This window comes from Sander lucioperca, chromosome 15, assembly GCF_008315115.2.
Source record: "Sander lucioperca isolate FBNREF2018 chromosome 15, SLUC_FBN_1.2, whole genome shotgun sequence".
Classification (NCBI taxonomy): Eukaryota; Metazoa; Chordata; class Actinopteri; order Perciformes; family Percidae; genus Sander; species Sander lucioperca.
The window spans coordinates 17,056,989-17,079,571 of NC_050187.1; the positions used below are offsets into that span (position 1 = coordinate 17,056,989).

Below are 22,583 nucleotides of genomic sequence, written 5' to 3' on the forward strand. Positions count from 1 at the left end.
AGACAGCAACCTTTTTTTTCTAAATTTTAGCCTCCTGGACCAAAACCATTTTCATTTAAAATAAATATCCTCCAAATCTGTGGGATTTACCAGTGGTGGCCAGTTTATAGTCCAATCAGATATTGACTACCACTCTATCGTGCCATAACCCTATGGCATCTTGTGACTCGCTTTGTGCACTGTGCTGATCCACGTCTATGACTGGCTGCCTGCAGGGTTGTTCCAGCCTGTGATTGGCTGCACAGTTTCACAGTCAACAAAAGATGTTGTGTTTGTTGAGTCCAGGAGCTGCTTTCCAACTTTTCTGTTGACTGTTTATACAATTTCTAACTGGATCCATTGTAGTTTAATATTATGCCATTTTTTGTTGCACACTGAAGAAATTCAATATTGATGGCACTGTGTGAGTGCCAAATGTAGAAATGCTTTAAATGCGTCAGTTTGTGATCTCTTTATTTCAGAATGAATTTAAATTTAAAACTTTGCTTGGCCTACTATTAGGGCTGCGGCTATCGATTATTTTAGTAATCGAGTATTCTACCGATTATTCCATCGATTAATCGGATAAGAAATACTTAGTAAGAAATACTTAGTAAACAGCAATAGTAAATATTTATTATTACTGTTTACTAAAAAAAATGAAACCTGTCGTTTCCTTTTTTAGAAAAAGCAACATTTTTTATTGCCAAATATCAAGACCCTTAAAAACAAGTACATTTTTGGTGGCCCAAATGTTAATATTTTTCACCCCCTTCCCCTTCTTGCCTCTGGCTCTTTGCACTGGATATGCAAAAGAGCTGTTCACTAACCAGAGGGTAAATGTGACTGTACAAAGCTTACAGCAGGTCCATTCAACTACACTGTTCTGGGGGACACATTTTCAGAAGCCTAATACTGAGTGAGGAGAAAGAATAAAGAATGCAGACATCACCGGCATGATGACGTTATTCACGTGCATATTAAAGGGGTGATAGAATGCAAAACCGATTTTACCTTGTCATAGTTGAATAACGACAGTTTAGTGGGTAAATAGGACATACATAGAACCTCAAAATCCCATTGACACCCCTTTCCTCTGCAAATCTCATAATTTGAAACTGCCTCTGAAAACGGGTGACTCTCAACTAACCACCAAGTTGACGTCAACTCGGTGGCTCCTCCTTATTTGGCTCTAGTCTCTATCTTTGTCATGCCCCAACATTTACATAGGCTACACCACTGATCTGAGATCAGGTAGTCTTCTGAATAGGTCGCGCAAATCTCAGAAATTGTATACATTGTTCATCTGCTATTTTACCACTAAATTCACTTCTGAGACTTTTTTTAGTTCAGCGGCCAGTGCTGCCTGTGTTGCCGCCTCGCTGCCCGGCCTGCCCTCCTTCACAGACCCCAGCCTGCTGTGAGGTAGCTGGAGCTCCGTCACGGCTGGCAGCCCACGGCGCGCCATACCCGCGCAAAGTCACCATTTCTGGGTTACTGGACTACCAAACGCCGCTGCCCTGACAGAGCTCCAGGACCTGCAGCTCCCCTCCTTCTGCTAAATGGCCGGTGTGTGTGAGTGAGAGCGCGGTCAGCAAGCTTGTTACACCAACAATCTCTTACCACAGGTTCCAGTTAATCTTATAATGGATATGTGTGTTGAGTTATTTAAACAAACGATCAGGGAAATAAACGCCTTCTGTCCGCGAGTCTCATTGATAGAGCCCGCGGCTGGATGGAGCTCTATCAATGAGAGCTAGCTAGCCTTAGCTTAGACCTCTGAAATTCACAAAAATGCATTAAATTGAAATCTAACACCATTGTTAGCTTTATAAGACCTTGAAGTAGCTGTAATATAAGTGGCGTGACGACATTCAAACTGTAAATATACTCTAGTTATGCTGAAAGTGAAGCTAACTAGCCGCGATCTGTACACCTAGGATTGAAGGGACAGTAGCAGCTAACGAAACCCCTAATTTTCACAAAAATGCATTAAATTGAAATCGGACACCATTGTTAGCTTTATAAGACCTTGGGGTAGCTGTAATATAAGTGGCGTGACGAAATTCAAACTGTAAATATACTCTAGTTATGCCGAAAGTGAAGCTAACTAGCCGCGATCTGTACACATAGGATTGAAGGGACACTAGCAGCTAATGAAACCCCCAATTTTCACAAAAATGCATTAAATTGAAATCGGACACCACTGTTAGCTTTATAAGACCTTGAAATAGCTGTAATATAAGTGGCGTGATGAAATTCAAACTGTAAATATACTCTAGTTATGCCGAAAGTGAAGCTAACTAGCTGTGATCTGTACACATAGGATTGAAGGGACAGTAGCAGCTAACGAAACCCCTAATTTTCACAAAAATGCATTAAATTGAAATCGGACCCAATTGATAGCTTTATAAGACCTTGGGGTAGCTTTAATATAAGTGGCATGACGAAATTCAAACTGTAAATATACAATAGTTATGCCGGCAGCTGGCAGCCGGCCAGCTCCGCGAGCCCCGAGCCCCGGTAGTCCAGTAACCGAGGAAACGGTGACTTTCACTGGGTATGGAGGTTGCCGCTTTCTCGTCAGACTGTGTGGAGCTCCTAAAGTCTGACACGTCTTACCAAATTTGCAATTAGCCATCAATTTTTGTAAAACGGCCTATATTTGAGCTTTATATAGTTGATTTCTTGCATAAAAAAGTCTCAGAAGTGAATTTAATAATGAAATAGCAGACAAACAATGTATAACTTTGCAGTGTCTGAAATATGAGACCTGCTGTCTAGTCTCCAATGTATGTGTATGTGGTTCGCTCAAACCAATCAGCGTGCAGCTCATCTGAATATTCATGAGCGTACCATATTTGGAAGAAAAGCTCTTGTTCCAAATAGGGCCATATTCACAGGGCAGTTAAGGGCCTAATAAAATTGCATTCGGGCCATTTTCAGCCCGACCAATGTTACATACCCAGTGTGAAATACCCTATATAATCATTCTTTCACCCCTTTAAGTAGCCATGCGGGGGGGAGGAGCCGGTTTGTCTCCGGCAGCAGCTAAGTTTCCAAAGATTAGTAGCAAACTAATTTCTTTGTTTGTTTCTTTATTTGATCAGGGACAATGCACAAAAAACATTAGTCTAAAAAAGAAGAGATGTCATGTGCCAGGTTATAGCAAAAAATGCTAATTTCCACCCGCAGTCCCTGGACAGGTTGATGTTATACTTACAAAAGTTCATAAAATATATACAAAATAATACATGAAAGCATTACTTCACTCACACACTCTCCACTTCAGGAATCTATCACTCACTCACTCATAGTTTACATCATTCATATCACAGTCATTCAGTGCGTACATGTTTGCTTTGATAGTAACCACTGTTTGGTCAAGCGTGTAAATGTACTATAGTGTATGCATGAAATAATTTCATTTGGAAGAGTGTTCCAAAGGCTCGCTGCTTTATAAGAGAACGATAATAAACAACAGCTTTCGTTTTGGCTTGTTGGTAAAACATCGTTATTTGCAGAGTAGCATGCTGTAGGCTAGTTGTGTAAATCAGCGCGGTGGACGAAAGCAGCAGACGTTAGTTAGCTACCTTGTGTCAGGTTCATTACGTGGAATGGATGAGTACACTGGATGTTTCTACAGAGATGATGTAGCAGCAAGTTTGCAGCTTAAAATGATCCCCAACTTTCTGTCGTTTTCTCTCACCTGTCTCTTCTCTTAGACCCTCGCTATTTTCGTCTTCCTTCATTTGTAATCTGGGCCGTCAGTCTTGTGTCCACAGAAGCGTCAACCTGTTGTGCGCTAGTAATAATAATAATATAATGAGCCGTACAACCTTAATTACATTGATTTAACGAAGCTTCAAGGCAAAGAATTTTGCTTCGAGGATCGAATTATTTGAGTTATTCGAGGAATCGTTTCAGCCCTACCTACTATCAATCTAAACTGGTAAATATCCATCGAAATTCAGGGACTGTAGGGTCTCGCCAAAAATTAAACAACATTATTGTATTGAACCAGTAAGTTAGTTAAAAGTTGAATACAGAACACATTCATTTGTCTATCTTGATTTGCCATAACAGGAAAATAAGAAATCAAAGTTTACAGCTGTACTTCATACCAGTATTCTTTCAAAATCTCTAGAGCTTTTTTAACAGAGCCGCATTCCCTTTGGAAATGTTTTATTGTCCACTCAATGATTTTCCTTTGGAACTGTTCAAAGCAAGTGTATTTACAAAATAAGCCTTTTTTAAATATAATATCACAACCTCTGCTGCACAACCTCTACTGCTCTTGTTGTCTGCCGTTTGGACTTGAGGCACATGTTTTAAATCTTCATGTCCATCTGTGTAACTCCATTCAGTTAAACTTTGCAGCACAATGATACATTCAGATTTCCAAGTTTGAAAGTGGAAAGTTTGATCCATGGCCATGGACTGGCTGAATTACAGTAATCTGCAGAGTTTGAAGACACACTTCATCAGTCAGAGCACGCTCACTCCCCATCAGTACTTCTGCACATTGTGTTTTGTTTGATAGGACATGCAGTCAAAGCAGAACCTCTAAAAAAAAAATCAAAAAAGGTTGGCACTATTAACTGAACTTTTATCGTAAGTGGAACATTTGCATGTAGGGAGGCAAGCTCTGGAATGGCTAATTCCCCCGCAAAAAAAGAAAACGCTACATAAAATATTAAATGAAGTTAACCAATTAATTAGCTGAATACATGGTTAATCATTACAATCAACATAACTACAAAATAAATCTTTACAATCATTCTCTGAAAGAACCATGCAGGCCTGCCTTATTGGATGATCCAAATTTCCGTCAAAACTTGCCATTTTCAGTGTGTAGCTTGGTAGCTCGGAGGTTGTTGTTGTTGTTGTTTCCCGTAGCGAAGGGATTTTGAGAACGGTAATACACAGACAGCATAAGGGGAGGGGAAAGCCTGACATCCAGCGCGTGGCTCTGGCACATTAATACTTTGAAATGTTCAAATTTGCACAAATAATCAAAACCTTCTCTTCTCAGTGTAATATATTTATTCTTCAGGGTAATATCATGTATCAAATTGTATCAATCAGATCTGTTTCATGAGGTCATCTCCTGTTAGCCACCACTTGTTTCTATTCTCAGATTTGTGTCACTAACCATTCACACTACAAGAACCTGCCAAGATTTGACCAGTTAGAAGTCGTAAAAATCACAAATGTGTGAAAAAATTGGAGGGCTCCAGAGGGTCTGCAGCTAAATAAAGAGCCATGTCTTCCCACTTTGAAAATCAAAGCATGCTTCAAGTTATATGTTCCTAACATAGGATGTATATTGTGTTGACACATGACTGAGTAAGAGCTGTTGAATCATAAAAACAATCTTAGTTACTTACAATAGCTGAGCCTTGTGTGTGAGTGGGATTTGTTTGCTTTCAATATACTTTGTGCACGTACACACACATACACACACAGACACACACACACCATTTTCAGCACCACAAAAGGTAAAAAGCTCCGACACACAGCTCCGATGAACAAACACACTTTTATCATCAGCACCATGGAACACACAGCTAACAATGGAACCGACACATCGTGAGCGCACACACCACCGCCAGCTACGCGATGCCTCAAATTCCACTTAAGGACTGTTCGTTATTTATTTCAGGGGCCACCGGAGGAGTTTTGGGAGCTTTAGTCAAAATAGACCTGAACCTCCCTTCACCAGCAATACATTTTGGATGACTCTCCAAAATGATATGGAAAAAAGGGAGAACCCTCCCTAACAATTTATTGATGTTTTCTGTACTGGTTTGCGCTTGGCAAAGACAAACAGGTAGTCATTGTTTTTTTACAGCCATGACTTATGTGATTAAACCTCTGCTTTCTCATCTTACACATCACACTCCTCTGTTATGGTGTGGTGGCCTTTTCAGTAGATTTACTCACTAACATTGTTGTGGAAACACAATAAGCATCGAAACTAAATGCACACTTCCTGCATTACTGCATTACTTCAAATACTAAGTTATTCATCTAGTAAACTAGTATTCACATGAATTAAAACAATAAAACATTGAGACCATTCAGCAAAGCACACTGGGTAATAACAAATTCAACACTGGTTGCTATGGACTCGTCACTGGGCTTCCTCAGTCATTGGGATGGGGTCAATTTGGGAGCATGCATGCTACTACTCCTTCCTTCTCAAATGCCTTGAAAAGGCTGTCGTTGCATTATATATATATATATATATATAAAATATCACCAGGACTGAAAGGATATTTGAGTCGGGTATGGCTGCAGCCTGCAGACCTCCCGTCTCATGTCATCCCAGCTTGGTGCAATCCGCGAGCTTCGACTTTTCAAAATAAAAGCTTGTGTCTGGTCTGCTATGTTTTCGTACAGTGTTTTGGATGTTTTTAAACTAAACAGTACGGCAATCATGCTAATGAATAAAATTATTTTTTCATCAGATGTCTTAGTTACAACACGATGGAGCTAGCAAAGCAGTTTTGTGTTTATATGTGCGAGCGGGATTTATTCAGTTTGGGAAATCCCACGGTCTCTGACTAAACAAGGAGGGACCCATCTGCTAGCGATAGGGGCCGAGACTGAGAGAGCTACATGGAGCTACATGGATAAATATGCACCAAACAAGCCACTTTGAAATGTTGCTGTTCTCATGAATACAAGAGTTGGGTGAACCTCCCCCCTAGACTAAAAAAAACTGGATGACCCTTCCCTCAACAAAGAATAAAAAGACATGACCCTTCCCTATTTTCCTCCGGTGGTCCATTCCATAAATACCGAACGGTCCCTTAAATCCAAAAATCCCAAATCCATTGGATGTCTTTCTCCATACTTAGAATAGAAATAACAATAATATCAATGCAAAATATGGCATGAGCTATATAGGTAGCAACAAAATGAGATGCAAAATGTCAAAACATGATGAAGAGCCATGACAATGCAAATTTAACACGACAGCTTTGATTTAGAGTAAAATAAAATCAGGGAGCTTAACTTATTTGGCTACCCTTAATGATACTTGAATATAAAATCCATAGTCTTAAAATGCCTTTCAACACTTTCCCCTTTTCTCTTAAGGCCAATGCTGGAGTTGGTCTTCCATTTCGGATTATCGATCGCTTATCTTTGAAAGCACGTCCTTAAAAAGGCGATACTATCAAGCTACCCATTATGTCGTTGTCCTCCGCAGTACCGTTCTCACTTCGCGCACACTGACCCGTCTTGACCCTAGCTTAATGTCAGTGGCCTTCTGGAAGGCGTAGGGCATGTCTTTTTGTCCCGCCCACCACAATGTGATTGGCTGATTCACCCGTCACTTACTAAACTAACACACAAGCCCCAGACTTCTGTCAATAACAACTTAATCTAACTGGATAACTCTGCTGTTAAGGTTTTAGGACACTAACACTGTCATTTCTGAAGCAAATGTGATAGAAAATCAAGTTAAAATTAGAATTAAAAAGAGAATCAATTATCATTAATTATGACATTTAAAATGCTGATATGCTGAGCCTTCTCTGAAGTCCTAGAATTCCCTAAGGGCCCCCTCTGACTTTTACTATTTATTCAGGCTTTATATTTACTTTGGTACTGTAGTTTTCTGTCTCATTCACATTCATTTTAAGAAAAGGAATAGTTGCTCATGAAATAAGGTAAAGGTACTTTTATTGTCACATACACATAGCGAAATTCATTCTCTGCATTTAACCCATCCCTCAAGGGAGCAGTGGGCAGCCATTTACAGCGCCCGGGGACCAACTCCAGAACCTAGTACATGTTTTTTGATGGTGGGGGAAACCGGAGCACCCGGAGGAAATCCACGCAAACATGGGGAGAACATACAAACTCCACACAGAAAGGCCCAGAAAGACCTGGATTCAAACCCAGAACCTTCTTGCTGTGAGGCCACAGTGCTAACCATTGGGCCACCATGCTGCTCTGGTCATACTAACCAATAACCAGTAATACTGTAGTTTATTGAATTACCTGTCTGCACCAGTGTTTGTCAAGCAATTTTCTGAATGCAATTAGCAGAAAGCTACACAGTCATGTTACATGCTACACAGTCATGCTACACAGTCATATGCATTTACCACTACCTTTTTATCTGTCCACCCAAAGCGAAAGGGCTGTTCTTGATCAGTGACTGAAATCAACATTCACTGAGGCCTATTTAATCCTTCGTTTTAGAGGATGGAACACCTCTGAAAGTATTAGCAAATTGAGATAAAACTGTATGAAATTGAAAGATTCACATCCTGTGACCAGTGTTGGGCAAGTTACTTTTAAAAAGTAATTAGTTATAGTTACTAGTTACTTCTTCCAAAAAGTAACTAAATTAGTTATTCAGTTACAAATTATGAAAGTAACTAGTTACTTCAGAAAGTAACTATTGCGTTACTTTCAAGTACATTTTTAAATGCTCAAATGTGACCCCACCTCTACCCCTCTTTAATGGAACTTAAAATACATGTGCATGTTCAATTATTTATGATAAATCTGAATATTATAATGAAATGGAACCTTAATACAATACATTATTAACAGAAACAATGTACACAAATCTAAACTATTTTAATGTTGCTGTGGGACAAAGGGAGACTAGCCTCCAATCAAATGCCCTGTATGTTTATATAGTGGATCGATAAAAATAACACAAGACCTCAACAGGCTACAACTGGGCAGAATTAAATGATGCTTGTTAAGTGACTTTGAGTTCGTGAAAAGCGCTATATAAATTCAATTTATTATTATTATACCAAAAACGAATAACAAATATATACACTCTTTGTAGTGCAAATAACGTAAGTGGCCTGATGTTTATACTTGTGCGCTGGTGTGTGCGTCGAGCTGGCATGTGTGTTTGTGTGTGTGTGTGTGTGTGTGTGTGTGTGTGTGTGTGTGTGTGTGTGTGTGCGTGTGCGTGTGCGTGTGCGTGTGGCACAGCGATTAGCTTTCGAGTGAGTACCGACTCTAGAGTCACATAGTAAGAGAAACAAAGTGTCTCCCCTGTGTTTTCTGACCACGGTGGAAAATCTGTAGCAGGAAAAGTTAACCCTCTCCTTGATTTCATAACGCCATACCTGTCTCTCTCTCGTTGACTGACTCGCTTGTGTTGTTCTTGTGTGTCTGACTATGCGTGCTTTCGAACACCTGCCCAACTCTGCCTCTGATTGGCTTAACATGACATTTTACTCAACCTCAGCCAATCGTCAGCATTTATGCGCTTGCGTCATGCACTGCCCACTAACCAAGGAAGAACAGTAAAAAAAAAAGTCTTTGCCTCTCGGCTCAGACTCAGAGATCTAGTTGGTCTGATGAAAAAAAAACAGCTTCAAATATAGTAACGCGCCACATTTTTTGGCAGTAACGGTAACGGCGTTATTAAAATGGGGAGACTAATCAGTTAGATTACTCGTTACTGAAAAAAAGTAACGCTGTTAGTAACGCCATTATTTATAACGCCGTTATTCCCATCACTGCCTGTGACTGTCAAAACTGTCAAATTCATTTCAGGGTGGTTTGACAAAACGATCCCAACCTGAGGTTTACTAACTTTCAACCGTATCACACAATCTTCATTAGTTGAGGGAGTTTGCTCAGTTGTCATGGAGATGGATCTGTTGACATCTGAGCTCAGTAAATGTTTTGCTAGGTTATTATAGCCATAGCATTTTTACGACTTCAAATCTGTGGTAGCTTAAAGTTAAGAGTGGAAGTTCATCCTTCATTCTTTAAATAGTAGTCTATCAATCCCAACTCACTTCCACGTCCACTTATTAGCATTTTCCAGAATAGTTTCTTTTAGTTTGCTCACTTGTCAGAAATCTCCCTATCTGACCCATTACATATATAATAAAATTATGTATAAACTCCTACCATTGGTATTTTGTTTCATTTTGAATAATAACCATATTATTCTCAGTACATTTAAAGAGATATTATTTGTGTTACAATGGGTAGCTTCAATTACTCAATGTAATTGGTCAAGATGCATTATTATGATGGGGTGTCCTCTAGCTCACCCAGTAAGAGCGTTCACCCCATGTTGGCTGAGTCCTGCAGCGGCCCGGGTTTGAATCCGACCTGCTGCCCTTTGCTGCGTGTCATCCCCCATCTCTCTCCCCCTTTCATGTCTATCCACTGTCACTTGTTATAAAGGGAAAAAGCCCCAAAAAATAATCTTAAAAAAAAAAAAGATGCATTATTGTGCTAATAATTCCAATTTTTCAAACATTTAACATCCTGCAAAGTTGACATATAAATAGAAACAATGGATCAGCAGGGTAGGATACATTGTGTAGGTTTAAGGATTTGCCACTTGGTTTAGATAAATTGGAATTATACAGTAAAGAACTAGTGAAATGTTGCTGATGCATTCTACATTGCTGCAGATTTATCTTGCTGTTAATCATGGTACTATACACTGATGGCTCATAGACATACATCATTACAAAAAAACTCTCCTTCACATTAACTGAAAAGTATTTTCTATTCCTCAGGCATATGTTGATTTTCTACCGATGTATTTAGTGCTTAGCTCAGTTTTGTGAGGTTGCTTCTAGTTAAACTTGACTGGAATGGATGTATACATCTATTTTCTTCTGTTTGTGACTAAAAACAAGATGTGTAAATAAAAAATGATTAGAAGTTCGAGAAGTCCTGGGCCATGGGACTTCATTATGGTAACATTGCTGAATTTCCTGGACCAGTGCTGCCTTCTTACCAAGACATGTAAATACTTGCAAAAAGTGTCCCCATCCTGTGTTCACCTTGCTTTTCAGCCACATTTGAGGGCGAGATGTTCTCCATATTTACTGCTGTGAGAACCCTCCGATGCATGGCACAGACAGATAAAGCAATGCATATTTTCCACTCATTTTTCACTTATGTTTTCCACCCTAATACTTAAAAGACCATCAAGCAAGATCCTACCTCCGGGGTTCATTCCCTCAGGTTTATTCCTGTACTTTAGTCTGTAATGAAAGTAAACTTTTACTGTCACTTCACTTTGTTGTCTTGTAAAATCTTGTGGGATTTCACACAGCATACCTCTGTAAAGTTTTGCAAGCTCTCCTGTGTCGGACCTACATGTGCTACCATAAAAGTAGACTTGCAAATTATTGTAACTATACTTGCAAAGTATTTTCACACTTGCAAGCTGAGTGATTTTGTCTCTGCTGGTTCAATACATAAGGATGTTCTCTTTTTCATTTATTTTCAGATTAGAGTTGTGGGAAGCAAACTAAGCTGTGTCCAGTTTGAGTAGCACCTGGAAATAAGGCAGTGGTGATGCTGTATCTAAGGCTACTTCTTCCAGTGGTTTTAGGAATTTAGAAGCTTCAGGATCATAAGTAAAGGCAAAGAAAAATGCTGTAGCCAGAATCAGGTTACTAGGTCAGACTAGAGAAATAGACTATGGGGCTGTGCTCTATTTGGGTTACTCAGATTTCCGTCTCATACCAAGTTGTTGATAGTTTCAATTACATTGTTCCACATTAAAACGTCTCTGTACCCAGGTCATCTGTATTTCTAATGTGCTTTAACATACTACTCAAAGTATACTTTAAATAATTGTGTAATTACTGAATGTTTAATTATGCTTTTAAGGAATATGATTATACATAAACATTACTTTTACTCTTACTTATACTAGCCTTTAGTTTTACTTTGTTAAAGTATATTGTCTAATAATTTGTGATTTTCTGAAGCATATTTTTAACAACACATTATATGGTAGTTATTGAGAAAAAATCATGAATTTAAGTACATTCAAATATATTGCAAAAAGCTTAACATTGAACGTGAGCTTATCTAAAAGAACGCTTATCGTACTTAAAGTTGTTCTAAAAAAAAACACATTTTGTGTGCACTAAGTATAGTACAGTTAAAATGTGATAAGTACATCGGAAAAGGTCAGCTAATTAGCAAGTGGGACAGTGGAGTGTCCTCTCTTATTTTCATAAGTTATACGAAAAAATGTTGAACCCCCTGTCTATTGTTGCTTCCAATGCTAAATTATTGTGTTTCTTTATTCTGACACCTTGGAGTTTTAATTGATGACCTTTTACATTTTAGCATCACAATAAGCAATTTGTAAACATCTGAAGCTGACATAGGCTTTTAATCTTAGAAACCTCTGCTACCTTTGATGCCCTTGTGGTTTGGATATTGAATCTCATTGAGCACTGAAATTGGTCACAAATAGCAAAGCCCTCATCTATAACTGTTCTCTGTATGCTCTTGAGTTCCTGCCACCTTGTTTGTGTAAGAAGAGATTTTTAATCATAACAGACAGATACCATAAGGAATGGTTATTTACTATCAGAACTTTAAAACAAGTAAATGTCAGTGAAAAACGACAAAAGAGGAGACAATAAAGATACACTTTTTGTAATGAAAAGTTACGACGGATTCAAGAGAAAAGAGCAGAAGAAGAGAGAAAAGATCTTTACATTGATGTTAAAGTCTCCGTATGTTGTGTCAGCCTTTATTAGACAAGACTCATACACATTGGAACATTTGGAAGTGTCGTAACTTTTAGCAGTAGGGGACTGGCTAGATTTAAACAGGATGGTGCAGTAAGAGACATTTACAAGCCAAAGTCATCAAATGAAAATAGGGCTTTTGCTTTGAGTAATCTTAAACCAGGTGTGCTTGTTTCGGGAGTTTTAAACATACCTGAGTTAACCAAATCAGCTAATGTATAATGGTCACGATATGTCATCATCTTTATAGGGAATTTCCGCTGACTGTATGCTGGCTAAAAATGATAAAAAAAAGATTTTAAAAAAATAAACAACGAAAAAAAAAGACTCAAGATAGGCTTGAAGACATCAAAAATATCCAATTAAAATGTGTTTGTGATTGAAAAAATGCAAACTAAAATTATGGAGAGCTGTGTTTCTTCTTTACCAAGTGTGTTTATTTCTGTGAAAGTATCCTTGAGCAAGACACTTGCCCTTGTCTGATCTCTTTCCCTCAAATACTTAAAGCAACACAGCACTTTTCCCGCTTCGGTCCCCCTACAGGTTCGAAGCGGAATTGTCCATTACCGCTGTCGTAATGTCTCATGTCTCATTCGAACCACCGATTTTGCATTTAAGAAGCTATCCACATTCCTTATTTTTTTATATTTGATCTCTTTATTTCCTCTTTGCCTGACCCCAGAGAGCAAAATGATCTCTTCTTACTGTAGTGGCCAGACAGCAAATACAGAGGTGCACTCCGCTGTCTGCTCCAGAATGTCACATTAGAGTGAGACACAGACTGAGCTGAGACACCCTCTCTGAAATCAACTGGCCTGTGTTTAACACAGCTGGAAGGCAATGCACAGGAAGTGAGGGAATACAGAGTTTGGGTCCAGTTACAAAGTCACAAGAGGCGTTTTTAAGTATCAAAACCGTTCACGTGTAGTAGACAGCATTTTCTCAGTTGGCCATGGTTAGTTGGTTAGATAGTTAATAGTGTTCCTTAATAGTGTCCTTTCTTTGCCTGAATACCCAAAATATGCAGTACACGTAAATTGGAATGACAGTGTGCAGCTTTAATGCATTGAGGTAGCTCAGATATGCACATTTAAAGTTGGCATGAACACAAAAGTATTAAATAACATATAAACATATATACCTATAATATACATAAATATATAACTTTATTAGATAAGAAAGAAAGAAAGAAATTTAGATAACTACATGATCACTTTAAATGCACAGACAGACAGCCAACAAACAGGCATACTGTATTTCCCTAATTGGTGGAGTGAAAAAATGGTTAAACATGGGATATAATGTGTTAATTGATAAGCTTTTGGTACCTTTGACAGACTCATTCCCCCGTTACCAGTCTTTGTGCTAAGCTAAGCTAACCGGCTACTGGTTCCAGCTACATACTTGCTGTACAGACATGAGAGTGGTATCCATCTTCTCATTTAACTCTTCATCTTACAGATACAGATTTATGTTGAAACAAACAGATATACAAATACAGAATAGATTTAATTTTGGTAAGCGTGTTTTACAACTTTAGGCTACCAGAGGAAAAATGTAAGTTGATTTTTCATTGTGCAACCATTTTGGTGATGACGTTGAACTTGTTTTAAAAAGGCTGAGATAATGACAGGGCTAGTGCTCCAGCACTGTCACATTGAAATGATAATGTGTTCTGTGATTGTGTCAGCCTTAATAAACATTCATTATTCTTTGTATTTCTGGGTGTTTCCTGCATTTTTCTTCGAGAAAGAAATTCGACACGCAGCTTCTGGAGCAAGCACATGGAATGCTGTGAGTCTGATCGTATCTGTATTTCTCTGTGTTCTGTAAAATTCACACAGATGGGCCTGTCCAGGGCTTTTATAGATGAGTTCTACCTTGACTGTCAGAGACAGATGGATGAACAGGCTGGGAGTCTGAGCTGGACACATATACATTTACTGTAACTCCATTATTTGGATCGTTTTTCATTTCCATCAGTAATAATAAATAGGATAAGAGAGTAAGGTTAGATTAATGCAAACTTAATTGAAAATGTATGAAAGATTATTTTTGGCAATATAGCTAGTCATTGCCTTCAGTTACCAATTTTAACTACTATCACTTCTCTCATTTTTACAAAGAAATAAGAAACATTCATAACAAACAATAGGGAGAACAAAAATAAAACTTAGCTGGAATGTAGGTTTATATAGAACTTTGTGTATTAATACTATGCATGCATAAATATGAATAGAAGGTTAAATAGATCTCCATGGGATCATACACAAGTGCCCACCAGTACCATCACCTCTAGCATCAGGCTATACATTCATGTACTTGTAAGCTCATCAAACGTGACCCTGTTGACCGTCTGCCCCTTTTCCCATCTCTCATGTGGATCTTCTTTACCCTCTCAGTGTACAGTACAGAACATCCTGGTATGTTGGCATTTGTGAAGTCTGCGCTCTACAACTGATGAATGATATCCTTTGGGAGGGAAAACACATCGCTCCTCATATCTTCAAAGCCTCAGCTATTGTTCATAGCAGTTTCTGCAGACGGACACTTACTGTTGTCCAGAATGTCAATATTTGACACAGTGTTCACCACTGGAAATCCAACCCACATTGGATTCTTAATCATGATTTCTATTCCTGCTTTGAACTATTTGATTTGTGGTCTTTTTTTCCATGGTATCAAGCCAGCATGCCTGACAATAACTTAGATTATGTAACATGCGTGACGCCCCATGCAAATTCTCGATCTGATTTACGATCCCTAGTTGCTAATAAGTTTTGAATGAGAATTTTAATATTCTAAACAGAAAAACAAATTATTATTAAAAACAAATAGATCATTAAAAAGAGGAAGCAGCCCACATTTTCAACATTGTTTCTCATGTATGATTTATGTCTTTGAGATTATTAAAGGTCAATAAAAGGTGAAAAACAGATGCTTGCAAATTACTTGAAAACCGTGGTGACAGGATTGCATCTGACTTTCCAAATACATTTTCAAACAGAGATACCTATGAAAACGGTGTTTCCTAGAAGTGGGATCTTAAAGAAAGACAAATATCTCATATTTGAGCATGACCCCATCCTACATGTCTACAGTGAATTAGCTCGCAAGAAAGTTTGACTTCTGACCGTGAAGGTCTCCCAGACCCTTGGTCCTCATCAGCTTAGCTGTTTGATGTTTAAGGTTGCAGAGATGGAATGCATCGGATTACAGATGTTTACTGCAAGTGTATGAAGTTAAAATTCCATTAATGGTGGTTATCACCTTTTTAGAAAATGTGTCTACAGTCTAATGGTTTTGGATGGCAGTTGATGAAGAGAGCTGTGGTTGCTAATGGAGCTGCTCTCTGACCCTCTTGAGTTTTAAGTAGCTATTTTAGCAGCTCGGGCAGGACCCAGATAGCTTGGCTATTGTTGATATAACATATTTATAAGCTAAAAAACACTACAACACATGCTTATGTAGGTGTAATGTATTTGTGTTTACTTGGCTGCCTTTTTTGGAGAAATCCTCTTGTCTTCTTGTCTTTGACCACACACACACCTGCAAATCCTCCTGTGTGTCTATAGGAGAGGGGCTGCAATGATTACCCCTCAAAAGAAGATTAAATCTACCCCAGTTTGTAAATTGTTTAGTCATCTTCAGACCTCAGCTATTGGGGCTCACTCTCCCAGCACAGGCATATGCATGCTGGCAAAAGATGATTTCTCCTGAATAAAACAGCTTGAAAAAATGTTGGACTGTTGTTGTGCCAAATGTGGTTTTTATCACTGCTTGGCAAATAGTTGTTTTCCAAGATGCCCACTGTTAGTATACTTTAAAAAGACTGAAATCACCATAAATGACAGTAATGCTACACAGCAGATCTGATCATTCATTCCATTTACTTTGCAAGTTGTTGGGTTTTCAGTTATTTTTTCATCATGTAGGATTTGTAAAGTCCTTTAAGACTGTGGGATTAAGTGTAGTACAAATAGCTTTTTTTAAGTAGGGTTTAAGTAGTATGAAATAGATCTGAAATGGTTTGTCATACTCCCTGGTCTTAACTGTCACGTATGCTAGAATATAAAGTGAAAATAGAGCCGTTTGTGAACAACTGTCTTGAATTATGATTGTTCCATCATATCATATACTCTACTTTGAGCAGCTGCAGATATGAATATGTATCATTCTGAAGCCCAAATCGGTTTCCTATTGCTATTGCTGCTGATTGGCTGTCAGGGTGTTGAGGTAATGTTCCCTCACCCTCATCTGCTCTACTGGCTGATAGAAACAGATGAGATAATCCTCCCTTCTTGCTAAGAAATATAGTGAAATAGTGATTGTGTACATGTGTGCTTGTCTGTGTACCACATCCACATGTTGGTTACTGTGTGCGTGTGTGCGTGTGTGCATGTGTGCATGTGTGCATGTGTGCATGTGTTTGTTTAAATGGGTGTGTGGGGGGATGTTAGTTTATTGATGTATGTCTTGTTAATGTCTTAACAGTTGACTCATCATGACTAGCACTGACAGGAATCCTCCAGATTAAACAAAGTTTTATAGCAAAGTTCAGGCCAGGAGTCTTCATGTTTTTTGGGATATATGGCAGGTATTGAAAATCAAGAATTTCTATGAGAAACACAGTCATGATCTTGACCTCAGTGATGATAGTCTTCTTTAAGGAAGCAGGTGTGCTGTTCTGCAACTTGGTCGTCTTAATAGAGAGTCCTGAAAAAGAGTGATGTGTGACACAGTTCCTAGGAAATATCCACAAAAGCTGAAAGTGATGTCATTTTTTTTCTGTCTCTCCTAGTTGCTAACTGGGACCCTGGATGGGAAGCTGCGATTGTTTCAGTCCAGCAGTGGGGCCCTTCTGTCTCATGACACCAGTGCTGCTGTGCATAGCATCCCCAAGATGACTGCATAATTACAGCAGGCTGCTGCAAAGACCATGCAGGTTTCATTAAAGCAGTTCCAACCCCTGGCTAGGATTTTACTGGGAAAGAAGAGAGTAAGGGTTTTGTTTTTATTTCTTGGTTAAATCAAGACCAAAAATAGACAAGTTTAAAGAGGTTTTGTTTTCTTGTTATATGTGCCTGTGGTGTTCTTTTACTTCTATGCTTCAAATTGTAAAAAGGAGCCATCCATGTAAGCATCATCTTCGTTAAACTTCCAGTATGTACATCATTATGATCGCTTTTCTTTGACTGGGATTCAAAGGGATATGAGTGGTTTGATTGAATATCTTTCATCATATTCATTTAACCACATTATTGTGATGCAATGAGGTGATACATACTCAATTACAGATAATTACAGCTAAGTTTTCCAAAAACAATTGTATCAGCCGTTCTTCCCATCCATCCGTCCACATTCTGCATGGTCAAGCATCAGATTTTCTTTGTTCAATATGTGGAACAGATGTACTTCTATATCACTGGCTGTGACCACTTAACAGATCAGCACACAGAGCTATGACATCAACTGGGTGCAACCTCTTTGGCTGCCAGATACACAGATGCTACTACTGTTTATACTGACACACCCATCAGCATTGTTTGAGCTATACATTTACTCTTCTCACCCACAGTCGCAACAAAATGTCAGCTACAACTGACTACAACTGTTATAGTAACAGAATAAAATAACTGAAATTTAGGATTTAAAAGGGCTAAATCATTAATAATATAAATGTCAAGTACATTGTTAGATCATTGTTACATGCCTGTGGAAATCATTTATTGTAAAATATTTGTCTGTTTTTTGGAATGTAGTTGCTGTATGTGGCTGTATGTATGTGGCTGTGTTATTGCATGCCGTTTGTATTGGGAATATGTAAGGTGTGCATCAAGATTCTACTTTAGGACCACTTCTGTTTTCTGTTTTTTTTTGTGATCTCCCGTTGATTTTTTTCTGATTGTTTTTAGTTACTATTATATACTGCAATGTATACATTGAAACTATTATATATACATCAGGGCCTTATTATCACATATTCAAAATACTTTGCAATCTGAGATTAACAATTTACAAACTTGGTTGCCAGCTAACAAACTCAATAAAAAGAAAAGTCTTACACAAAGGTCTTTGGTATGAGACAGAACCTCAACTCCAAATCCAAGTCTCTGGTTTTAGTTTGTTATGAAGGTATCTCTCCAGAAAGTTAATGAAATTAAATATCTAGATTTATGGACTGATTCTGGGCTTACATTTAAACCACACATTGATCATATTGTAAACAAAGAAAATAAAAGAGTAAATTTGCTATTGGTGTGTCAGAAATAGACTGGCTTCAGAACTTACATCAACAATACTGGACTGTGCTGTTGATCATATAAGTTGTTGATCAAAATACTTTTGAACCAATCCTCTTCCTCTCAATGTCATCTAGTTCCTGTGTTGTTTTGTAATGCTTTGTATGTTCTTGTAAGTGTATGTTTTGAGACCCCCTTGTTTGGGCATCATGTCAACAATCAAATAGTTTATGCAATACCTTAGTAACTACTGGTGACTACATCATGTATGCTTTCAGGTTTAATCTAAAGCTTTTTCCTTCTCAGTTTCATAAGTATAATTCCACAGTCAATGACTTAGTAATAAATCCGGAAGACATTTTATCGGCAACCACTTAATTTTCTTTAACGTTAACAGATAGACACTCAATTTTCACTTTTTCATTCCCTGAAAAAAACTCCTACTATTTCCTTCTATGCTGCCATTATCGCTGCCGGCATGTGAGAGGCTGAAGGAAAACTTTACCTATCTGGAATGGAATGAAATTTCAAGCGTTACTCATCCCAAGTTCATTCGGAAAAGATATTACATTTGACGCATTATCTGACACTGACGTTGATGATAGAATGATAAATCCACTGATAGGCTGCCTTGTCTTAACTCCCTCAGAGCTAGGTGAAGACTACTTCACTCCTCTCTGCCTTTTCCTCTGTCCTATATTCTGCATTTGATTTACTCTGTGTTTTTGGACTGTGTGCTTTATATGAAACTGAGGCAGACTCCAGATTGTTCTCTGTGCACCACCAGCCTTAGCTGAGCAGATAAAATATACCTTTGAAGTTGCACAATATAAGCTGCCAGGTTTCCATTTAACAAAATCTGATGGTATACATTATAAAGAAAGCAGGGCTGAGGCTGCATAGAATTTATGGGGTGGTACCTATTCTTTGGTCAGACACCAGTGTGTGTGTGTGTGTGTGTGTGTGTGTGTGGGTGGGTGGGTGTGTGGGTGGGTGTCTGGGTCTGTATGCTGTCTGTCTGTCTGTCTGTGTGCATGTTTTTTTACGCCACAAAGATAGGTATGTACTGGCAAGATCGAGTCTGCCTTGTCATGGTAAGCTTTAGTGTTCCTGCAAGCAGAAGAGACTTTCTACTGGAACAAAACATAACAAATTATCTTTGGAGTAAATTTATGTAGCCATGTTCTTTCTCCATTTAATGTGCTGGAATGTGTGTGTGTGTGTGTGTGTGTTTCTGTTTAGGAGTTAGTATCTTCTCTTATATGAATTAACCTGCAACAGCCTGATTTAGTGAGCACATGTTCACAAACCAAAGTGATATATTGATGTATGCGTACTTTCCTTGTCTATGTGAGGTTGCTGTGGCTGCACTCCCTACATTGATCTCACCTGTAAAGAATGACGTGTTTATACTTGCATATAAAAGGATTCCAAGGATAGCCAACCTGAACATCATAACACAATCCGGTCCAAAGTTTGATCTCTTACAATACTTTGTCATTTAATGTGACAGAGGGAAGAGCTAGATATGCATCGAACTTTGCAGAGTACTAGGACACCATATACTGTATATGACAGCACTGAACAGAGCAGAGTGTCATGTTGGAGGGGGGAAACAGTGCAGAACTCCCAATCTAGTACTTTATTTTGCTTTTCATCATCTACAACTGAAATTCAGTGTGCATTTATTGAATTTTTTTTATTTAACCTTTATTTAACCAGATAAGCCGATTGAGAACAAATTATCATTTGCAACGACGACATGGCCAAGACAAAGCATAAACATGCGAGACAACATAGAGTTACACAGTAAATACGTAAAATGCCAGCGACATCACCTGTGAAGTGTTTTGGTAGCCTCTCTGGCCTGTGGCCTGAGCTTTGAATGCTTTCCTTTCCCAAATGAGTACTTTATGTAGGAGAAAACCAAAATATACATCACAAGGCACGGGCATTTTAATGATCCCCCAAAGACCTCTGAGTTACTCTGCTCTTTTGTTTTCATGAACTCAGTGCAACTCATAGTCAAGGGATGGGGATATTTGTGCACGTCAAAAACGTCTGTCATGTAGTTGTGACTCATGCAAGTGTCAAGCAAAGCTTTTCTTTATATCATATAACGTTCTAGAAATTATTTCAAATAAATTATAGGCGGCCTACTTGATGAGAGCTTTCACATGCTGCCTTAAACACCATGGTGTAAACTAATGCAGGGCTCAGACTACATGATATCAGAGGCTGACCCACAGCAGCACAAGCACTAATGCACGCACAACTGTAGTCTGCCATGTCACTCAGCCAGCTCATAGCAATAATTAATGACTAATATATGATCAACCAATCTGACATATACATATGTCTTCAACAGCAACCCCCCACAAAAATACATTTTAGGCAGTGGTAGAATGTAGTAACATGTACTGTACTTACATACAGTACAATTTGCAGGTACTTTATTTGAATATTTTAATTTCCTGCTACTTTCACTGCCTTTCAGATGGTAATATTGTTAATTAAAATCAAGTTTGTCTTGACCAAATTCAAAATAGGAATACTGCTCAGTTAATGCATATATATAATACTATGATAGGATCCTTTCAATACAATTCAAACTTTTACTTGATACATATACTTAACATATTTTCCACCACTGATTTTTACACCAACAGCAGCACCAGTAGTTTTCTGGGAAACCATTAATTTGGGCAGTTAGCATGAACAGCAATAGCCAATTAAGCTAAACAAAGAAAGCTATGCCACCTGCAGAAAGTCAAACACCAAAGAAAAGGTTAAAGTAATATTTGAATAGAAGCTGTGCAGAAACACCATAGCAGTGAGCAGTGCATAACACCAGTGATTTCACCAAAATTAAGTTTTAGCACAGAAATAGTTGCACCAAATGTCATCATGACATCAATTTGCATTACATTACTACATGTCTGCATGTGGAACATTTTCCCTCTTACCATACACATGTTCATCTTATATTCACATACTGTACATATCTTTGTGTATGTTAAAGCTTTCAAGTCTTGAAGAAACGGCTGACTTGACAAATTAAACTGAGTCATATTTTTGGCTTGAATGTTACAGAACATGTCCGAGTGTTCAGTAACTCTTTCTGACTACAGTAGACAAGGTAACTGTAAAGGATGAACATGGATGGTACGCTGTTAGAGTGACTAGTGATACTGGTGAAATGGAGCCAGTGTCACACAGGAAGAGGGAAATCTATGTCTTTGTACTTGACTCTGTCCCGAGCTGCTGGGCTGCTGTGTGCACACAACAACGGAAATACAGATTAGTAGCAGATGGTGTCATCCAGGGTAGGAGGCATAAACATTCAAATGCTTATTACTTAGATAAATCAACACGAGACCCTCATAGAGTTAGCAGGGGAAAATGGGGAAACCAGGGGCGCGTAACACGAGGTGCCAGAACGCTGAACGATACTGGGGGTCAGGAGCCCCGTCAAGCTTTTGAAATCCTTTCAACTTCTTGAATAACATTCTTGATCTATAAAAATTAAATGAGTTTGCTCCATTAATTCCTGACTCTCTTTAAGCAAATATCCACCAAAGCCAAGAATCCTGCATTTACTGCAGAAAAGGACATTCAAAGTTTTCATTTGAGTCGAAGAACCACTTTTGTTAAGTGCACAATCTTTTTTCAAGGTCTTCGTATGGTTAAGACAATTCATCAGCTCCATTAAGCCAAGGTGCAAGGGTGAGATCAGATTATGGTTTGGCATCTGAGTCTAAACCATCAAGTGTCTGCATATTTCTCAGGCCCCATCAACCTAAACTCCAACCACTCACTGACATAAAGATAGCATTTCAACATC

At 38.4% G+C, this 22,583-nt stretch overlaps 1 protein-coding gene across 2 annotated transcripts in view; it reads left to right on the forward strand.

Moving 5' to 3' along the window:
- wdr27 (WD repeat domain 27) overlaps positions 1 to 19,106 on the forward strand; it is a 57,154-nt gene extending 38,048 nt beyond the window's left edge. For both annotated transcript variants that reach the window (XM_035992583.1, XM_035992582.1), the window contains exon 24: positions 17,299 to 19,106. In XM_035992583.1, coding sequence (XP_035848476.1) covers positions 17,299 to 17,412 — 114 coding nt within the window. In that variant the 3' untranslated portion in view covers positions 17,413 to 19,106. The remainder of the gene's footprint in view (positions 1 to 17,298) is intronic.
- The last annotated feature ends 3,477 nt before the right edge of the window (positions 19,107 to 22,583 follow it).